The sequence below is a fragment of the Drosophila montana genome, unplaced genomic scaffold, assembly GCF_035044405.1.
Source record: "Drosophila montana isolate Dmon_TW-CO22-7 unplaced genomic scaffold, ASM3504440v1 contig_855_1, whole genome shotgun sequence".
In the NCBI taxonomy this organism is placed as follows: domain Eukaryota; kingdom Metazoa; phylum Arthropoda; class Insecta; order Diptera; family Drosophilidae; genus Drosophila; species Drosophila montana.
The window spans coordinates 246,882-255,436 of NW_026999144.1; the positions used below are offsets into that span (position 1 = coordinate 246,882).

General features: G+C 36.7%; 1 protein-coding gene across 5 annotated transcripts; it reads right to left on the reverse strand.

Annotated features, from left to right (window-relative positions):
- Window positions 1–662: 662 nt before the first annotated feature.
- Window positions 663–4,215, reverse strand: LOC135440142 (uncharacterized). Of its 5 annotated transcripts, XR_010438256.1 has the most exons (7): window positions 3,747–4,213; window positions 1,882–2,606; window positions 1,673–1,799; window positions 1,447–1,613; window positions 1,253–1,339; window positions 1,020–1,188; window positions 798–940 (listed from the first exon to the last, which is right to left on the reverse strand). XR_010438256.1 is itself a non-coding variant. In XM_064699166.1 (6 exons), the coding sequence occupies exons 2-6, from the start codon at window positions 2,512–2,514 to the stop codon at window positions 766–768; spliced, it is 1,422 nt and encodes a 473-aa protein (XP_064555236.1). In that variant the 5' UTR covers window positions 2,515–2,606; window positions 3,747–4,205; the 3' UTR covers window positions 663–765. The 5 variants fall into 5 exon arrangements, 4 of the variants coding, with proteins under 4 accessions (XP_064555236.1, XP_064555237.1, XP_064555240.1 ...); XM_064699166.1 differs by having other exon boundaries at window positions 663–940; window positions 1,020–1,339; window positions 3,747–4,205; XM_064699167.1 differs by having other exon boundaries at window positions 663–940; window positions 1,020–1,339; window positions 1,882–2,624; window positions 3,747–3,765.
- Between the last annotated feature and the right edge of the window lie 4,340 nt (window positions 4,216–8,555).

The following is an 8,555-nucleotide window of genomic DNA, read 5'->3' on the forward strand; positions in this document are numbered from 1 at the left end:
ATATATATATATATATATATATATATATATATATATATATATATATATATATATATATATACTATTCTAGAAGCTACATGTCAAGTTTGGGGACTCTAGCTCTTATTATTTACCAAAATTGCGCAAAAAACAGGATTTCGATATTGATTTTTATCGATTACTTGGAAACGGGGCAAGTTATCGAATATCGGAAACAAACTCGATCTGTGCGGGGACTAGGAGGACCTACAGCTAAAATTTCAATTTTCTTTAACTCTTATAGGTTTTGAGATCCTTGCGTTCATACATACGGACAGACGGACGGACAGACAGACGGACATGGCTAGATCGACTCGGCTATTGATGCTGATCAAGTATATATCTACTTTATGGGGTCGGAGATGCTTCCTTCTGCCTGTTACATACATTTGCACAAAAACATTATCCCCTTTTTACCCATTTTTAATAGGTTCAGGGTATAAAAACCATTTATCAATGCTGATAAAAATGAGTTTTCAATGATAATTAAATGTAATTTTCAAATTCGTTAAAATTACATTTCATTATCGTTACGTTTATCAATTACATTTCATTATCACGACTTTTTATAATGCCAATCACAAATGCATTACAAAATAAATTTATTGCCTAAAACACATTAGATCTGAGCCAAATTTAAATGTATTTTAGTGACAATTGTATTTGTATTAAAAATTATGATTGTACATACACATACATATGTACTTGTCTATGCATGTGCATGTATGTATGTAGGTACAAAGTTTTTCAGACAGATATATTGAAGTGTTTTCGACTACTATGGTGACAACAAATAAATATCGTAATATAAAAAAATGTTGCAAATATGCCCACTGTATTAAGAGACATAGAGAATCCAAGCAAATATTTCCATTTCCCACGAAGTGCCTCACAAGTTTGACTGTTACTGTAACTGTTGCCGCTGTAATAATATAATTTAAAAATAAATTGTTGTAATTGCTAATCGCATACATTACATTTAATCTGGAATATATACTTACACATCCCCTGTGTCATCTTCGGCTATTGCTTCTGGGGTCGTAGCCTGTTGGTCTTCCGTCAAGCAGGTGCAGTTGCGATAGTTCAAGAGTGAGCTCGTTGCTGGACCACAGGAGCCATCAGTAAGCATGGACGTATTCTGCAGCTCAGCAAACTCAATAGCGGCACAGACTAGAGCCAAGCAGCAGAAAATTAGTGCCAGAGCAGAAAACACGTAAGTTTCAACAAGCAACACCTTGTAGCAGTTGTTATGTGTCCTTTTGTATTCAGCTCCGCGATCCCGACCAAGCAGTATTAGACCGGCAATACTGGCAAGTAAAAGCTAAAATATTACTTGGTTTACTACTCAGTAAGTAACACTTATGTGTGCAATTAACGGGTAACATTTTTAAAATCAAAATGGACAATTAAATATGGGATGCAACTTACTGATAAGCCACTTAGGTACGGATTTATCAGTATAGAGGCACTCGGTGTCAAAAAAAATATTGAGAATGCGAGACCAACGATCAGCAGGCCAATTGCCAGTTGCAAAATCAGCAGTTGACGTGAAAGATTTGAATTCCGAATGTGTGTAGAATACGTATCTTGGATACCTGTGGGTAACATGCATAATGTAAATAGATAGACTTATTTTTAATGTTGTTGGACTTACTGTCATGGTTCTTATTATTTACAACAATCATCCGACTGTGTCTTAGACTATTTCGAGTTGGTGTGTGTCGTCCAGCGATTTTCATCCCCTTCATATTCTGTGGCACCGTTGTACTCATATAGACAGCCTATCCATTAGAAAAATTAATAAGCATTATCTAGTTTTTCCTGACCACATCGCATCAGGTGCCAGGTATTGTTAATACGAACCTGCGTTGGTTGTAGCACATCTAGATCGCTCAATGGAATTTGCTCATATGTGGCGTCATAACGGTGCGACACATTTGTGGGCTCTTTCATCGCCTTCAAGCTGGTTGGTTCCGGTAAAACGGGAATACGGGTGGACTGTGGAACGTTTTGGTAATTGGGCTCCGGCGTGATTACTAGCATTGACGCATGTGAGTCATGATCATCTGAAGGCGTCGCGGTAACGTCCAATGTCTCACAATTGTGGATTCCAAAAAAATTGGATTTTGCAACACTCAGCGCCGCTTTAACTGCTGCGATGCTGTGGCTGGTTTCATTCAGCTCCGAGACGTGTTCTGGCATTTCCAGGCCAAGCCGATCCCGCGTTTTTGATGCTGTTTCAATGGCTGCTGTAGCCTCAGGCGTTTTCTGATATTTTCGGCTCCGAGATTTCTTGTTTACGTTCATGGCTAAATCACATTGTAAACTTGTGCTATCATGATTGTAATATGACTGCAGTGTGGGGCTCTTTGAATAATCGTTGCTGGGTGTTGCCTCCAGCATTGACTGCTGTTGTTTTATCTTCGGTTCCGATGTGTTGGCTGTGGCAGTTAAGTTGTCATAGGTGCTTATTGGCCGGACGATTTGTGGTTGCATTGTCGCCTTCTTCCTTCATCTGACGTTGTACTAATAATAATGTTGCCTCTTGGCGCATAGCGTATTTTCAGTATCTCTTACTAAAAAGATAGCTGAAAAGGTGGTATTAACTGCAAGGTGAAAACGCCAGTACAATTTTTAAACTCATTTTCTGGTATTTTCAAAAAGTATTAGAGTTTTTATGCCATATACACACATATGTACATATGTAAGCGTGTCACCAGTCAGACTGTTCTAGTCGGGTGTGCTCGATTTTAAGATAGCCTGCAGATAAGACAGCGCCAAGCTATTGCATCAAACATGACAATTTCCTGCATTCATGCCCACACATACACAACACAATCATGCTCACTTTCTGCAGCAGCAGTGCTTCTTCTTACCTCAGCCCCACACCATGGGAAATGCATTCTTAAAAAAATAGTGATTTGGCAGGCGGGAAGAGGTATCCCAGACGAACAACATTTGTAATCTATATATATACTATACAGGAACCCACATACCAAATTTGTATTTAGTTATTATAGTTTCTAAGTTTTAAGCCCTTGTAATAAAATCGATATTTATCGATATTATGAATATGAAAAGAGATTTGGAAAATTTCGTTCTACCTGAGACGAGATAAAAAATGTCAAGCTCTTTTAGTTTCCAAGACCAATATGGTTAGATCGATTCAACTCATCGTCATGAATAAATATACTTTTTATGGTCGGAGATGTTTCTATCTGCCAGTCACACGCATTTGCACAAAATCAATATTACCCTTTTACCCACATGCAATTGGGAATACAATTTGTAAAGGCTTGATGGCACAGACGTACAAACACTCGTACTTAAGGTGAGTTTAAATCGTGTACCTCAGCATTAGCAAGTATGTATGTAATTCACATTACTGCAACAACCAACACGTTAACAATAGTTGAGTTTAAAACTTTTTAAAGTGTACATATATAATGAAGGGAATCGTTATGGGTCGTTGAATATGCTGTTGTTCAAAGTAGGGTAATTGTAAAACGTTGCTTCGATCTATTTAACACTTCTTCCGCATTACAAACTTTTTAAATAAATGTAAACACATGTATGTATTAAGAGAAGCACAATATACAAATACATAAAAAGATATGTGTGTAGAAAAATGGAACCATAAGAGGCATACCAGCTCACAATAAACGAAAGTAGATATATAATGCATAGATATGCCTGTTAATCCACATAAAAAACCTGTATATATTTACCTGTGTATCTGCATGTAAATATGCATGCATATGTAAGTTTCTACTGAGCCAGAAAACAACAGTAAATATTAAAAAAAAAACAATTTTAAAAAATCATAAAACAACAACAGTAAATGCACTCCGATCGAGACGCTGGCAACTGTACGCACCGAAAGGTGAAAACAAACTAAAAATAATTCTCGAACACACTTCGATCGAGCGCTTTAAACAAGCCATTTCCATCTGTACGCTCGCTGCTTGGCCTAAACAAAAACGAAAGCAAGCGCAGAAACCAAAACGGAATTCGCTTACTTACCTGCCAGCACTTGGCAAGAGCGACAGCAAGAGCGCAAGCACTCACATGCTCGCCGCTCCGAGTTTGAGCCGAAGGCCAGAAGCGCTGAATGAAGGTGCGGATAGTTTTCAGTGTTCAGTGAGCGACTAAGTTGACGTGGCAAGGCTAAATTGCATTTTCTTTATATACGATAGAGTAAGAGCAAGTAAGAGAGCTGTTTTTGAGAGTACCCTACTGGCAGACACCCTGTACACAGCGCCGATCCGACACGCAAACTATGGAATTTGAATAACTTCGGTATTTATAGCTCAATCCTTATGAAACTTTCAGGACATAAATATGACATCTTTATGTATACATAAACCAAAGCGCCAAAGGCTGTACCTTTTTAAATGATTTTTTTTTTTAAATTTGGGGTGTATCCAAAAGGTGGAATATTCTTTAGCTGTGTATGCTACTATACGAAATCCCACATACTAATTTGAAAAGTTATATAAAATTCAACAAATTTTAATTTTCTGCATATAAATCAATTCTCAAATTCGATATAATGGAAATGGGGGAGACACAGATAGAATATAGTTATATTCTCGTATTATATACAAGAATACACATGTAATTCAAGTCTCGAGTTTTGGATTGCTGACGAGATCAACGACGTTATACAGAGAAACTTGGCTGAATCAAGCCCGCTTATCATCAAGAATGTTTTTGGGGATATATGTATATGCATCCTTCTGCTTATAACACACAGTTACATCAAACTATTACACCCTTTTTTAGCCGTTTTCATACGGTAAAGGAAATAAAAATATAAGGCGAGAGAGAGAGAGAGAGAGAGGGCATAAATTCAAGAGCGGTGGCTAACGTTTAACCGACAGCTTGTCTTTCACTATTTGTATTTGTGTACCTACATATTTTCTCACAGATTGCTTGACAATGAAATCCACCGTACCAAATCTTGATATTCGAATCTAAGGAATTTCATATTTTAATGTCTAAGCTTTCAACTTAATTTTTTACCTGAAAAGAATATCTGATGAATATATGGATCATAAATAAAATTGTTTGTCCTGACCGACTGACATTGACTGGTGATCAACGCACATCACAAACCGTAGCTAGGAAGTGTTTTATTGATTACCATCCGATCAACTGGGATTTTCAGAAAGTTCCATCAACTTCTATTCAAAGCTTCTATTCAATTTTTGAAGAAAAAAAAAATTGAAGGAAAGGTGTCATAGCGATCAGGAAAAATCTACCTCGAAAATACGAGGAATACCCTGAACATATTGAAAATGGGTAAACGAGTATAATAGAGTTGTGCGAATGTATGTAAATGTAGAGAAGTAAGGGTTACATAAGTTACATATACTCGGTATCAGAAAGACGAGCTAACCGTGTTCGGGTGTCCGTAACAATAAGTAGCTAAAGACTTTAAATATGTGTTATATGTACATATACTTTCGTATATTCTACTCTGAATAAGCTTATCATTTTTCTTTCGATATCACTTTTCATTTAAAAAATATCTATAGCTGTCAATATTCACTAAAATTTTTTCAGACAAGATATATTATACATATATTAGTTCGAAAATTATAAGAGCTGGATATCACGAAATTATTCAAGAATGCATTTCCCCTTATAAGGGGCTAAGGTAAGGAGAAGCACAGCATAAGTTACCAGTTGCACTTGGTTGCTTTCCAAAGATACGTCCGGCGACATACATTTTCGAACAGATGTCTATAATTAATTTTTATACAGGGACTAAACAATTGAATAAGGGCTTTTTGAGAATCAATTTTCGAAGATTTTTTATTGTAATTGAGCTTCGTGGAAGGTTCGGGTGTCTTGCATCGAGTTTGTTTCCGATATTCGATAACTTGCCCCGTTTCCAAGTAATCGATAACAATCGATATCGAAATCCTGTTTTTTGAGCAATTTTGGTAAATAATAAGAGCTAAAATCACCAAACTTGACATGTAGCTTCTAGAATAGTATATATATCATGTATCTTTCATTTTATACCTATCGCCTGTTGGAAGAAAAGGGTTTAGGGTATCACCTAGTCGGGAGCTCCCGACTGAACCTCTTACTTGATTATTATTATTTCATGTGTTTACATTCATTTTGATTATCTTATAACTAACAAGAGGTTCTAGTCGGGAGCTCCCGACTAGGGGATACCCTGAACCCTCTGATTCCAACCCCAATTGCAGCTCGCGCTACGCGCTCGTTTGCTTTAGTAGTAATAAAGATAAATTAAAAAAAAAAATAAGTTTCCTTGGCAGGGTTCGAACTAGTAACTGACCGCATTATTTGCTGCCGCCTCTAATCAACAGCCACACCAGCCAAAAAAAAAAAAATAGTTTCCACGATAGGGTCCGAACTCGCAACAGACCGCACATACTTGTGCCACACCAATAATTGAGTCTTAGTGAGAAAAAAACGAATAAAAATAGCAGCCTATAAAACAATACAATCGCATTTGCAATGCTGTTGATAGAATTAAAAGAAGACGCGCATGAATGTGTGTGTGTACATGTATACAGAAATTTTTGGAATTTGCGCTTGCTGCCGCTGATAGGAGAAAAGTCAAAACACGTTTTCTTAAATCATTTCTGTTTTCTTAACCGATCTTGAAGAAATTTTCTAAAGTACATCTTATTGTACTATAAAATATTCGTGTAGTATCAAAAAGTCATTTGCAATTAAATTGTTGCTTATATTTTTGGGCAGCATAAATTGGTGTTTTTACTTGATTTATAGCTTTTAGGTAGTAGGAGGTGGCGATAGCTATAATATGAAAGATACTTGATATATTTATACTATTCTAGAAGCTACATGTTAAGTTTGGTGACTCTAGCTCTAATTATTTACCAAAATTGCTCAAAAAACAGGATTTCGATATCGATTTTAATCGATTACTTCGAAACGGGGAAAGTTATCGAAAATCGGAATCAAACTCGATCTGCGCGGGGACTAGGAGGACCTACAGCTATAATTTCTCTAGCTCTTATTGGTTCTGAGATCCTTGCGTTCATACATACGGACGGACGGACGGACAGACAGACAGACGGACATGGCTACATCGACTCGGCTATTGATGCTGATCAAGAATATATGTACTATATGTGGTCGGAGATGCTTCCTTCTGCCTGTTACATACATTTGCACAAATACATAATACCCCTTTTACCCATTTATAATGGGTTCAGGGTATAAAAATAAAATGGAACTCTGCATGAAGAAAATTGATTATACATATATACATAAATGTATCTGTTCAAGATACATATCTTGATAAAGAGACAGTTTTTCATACAAGAAATTAATTTTCGATCAATCGATAGAATACTTGATATATTAATCCGATATTAATACGTTTTCCAATATGGAGTAAGCAAAGTGAAAATAATAAATACCGAGTTAGGTCAATATATCATATTTAATCACATTTTTCGTTGCTTTTCAACCGATCATGGTCGCTATATAATATAGAGGTCCGATCTGACTGGCTCTAACATATGTAATGCCTGCAACAGTTGCAAGACGATAGGTTACGAACTGACAGATAAGTTCGCATAGAGAGAGAGAGAGAGACGGATAGACAAACGGCAGACTGCTGTTGATTCCAATCAAGTATATACATATATACTTTATGGGGTCGGACGTGTTTCTTTCAATGCGATCCACATGTTAAGATGAAACTATGATATCTTCTACGAGAGAAAAACAATTGCCATTTATTTATTAATTTCTTTGAGGTACAGGTGGTGTGCTTACATATATATATGTACAAAAATGTATGCTGAATTAATACATACGTACATGTGCTTACACATGCAAAATATATGCTACAGAACCGGTATATGCACACAAATGCATGTGCATGTGTGTACATACATGTAGCACACACGCATTTGCTCGTTTTTGCAAGCGGCACAACACGTCGCACCGGGGCTAGCTTTTTACCCCTGAACCCCTTAACAATGTGTAAAAAGGGTATAATGTTTTTGTGTTAATGTATGTAACAGGCAGAAGGAAGCATATTCGACCCCATAAAGTACATATATTCTTGATCAGCTCCAATATCCGAGTCGATGTAGCCATGTCCGTCTGTCTGCCCGTCCGTCCGTACGTCCGTCAGTCCGTCCGTATTTATGATCGCAAGGATCTCAGAACCTATTAGAGCTAGAGACTGAAATTTTAGCTGTGGGTCCCCCTAGTCTCCGTGCAGATCGAGTTTGTTTCCGATATTCGATAACTTTCTCCGCTTCCAAGTAATTGATATTTCGATTCGATATTGAAATCCTGTTTTTTGAGCAATTTTGGTAAATAATAAGAGCCAGAGTCACCAAACTTGACATGTAGCTTCTAGAATAGTATATATATATCAAGTATCTTTTATTTTTTACCTATCGCCACCTCCCCGCAAAGCCATAAATCAAGTGAATAGTCAAACTTGTATTGCCCATCAATTTAAGCCACAATTTATATGCAATTGACTTTTTGAGAATACACAAATATTC

Coding starts and splice junctions, on each gene's coding strand:
- LOC135440142 (XM_064699166.1), bottom strand. CDS start 2,514: ATGCAACCACAAATCGTCCGGCCAATAAGCACCTATGACAACTTAACT. Junction 1,614..1,672: donor AAATAATAAGAACCATGACA/GTAAGTCCAACA, acceptor TGTTACCCACAG/GTATCCAAGATACGTATTCT. Junction 941..1,019: donor GAAGATGACACAGGGGATGT/GTAAGTATATAT, acceptor ATATTATTACAG/CGGCAACAGTTACAGTAACA.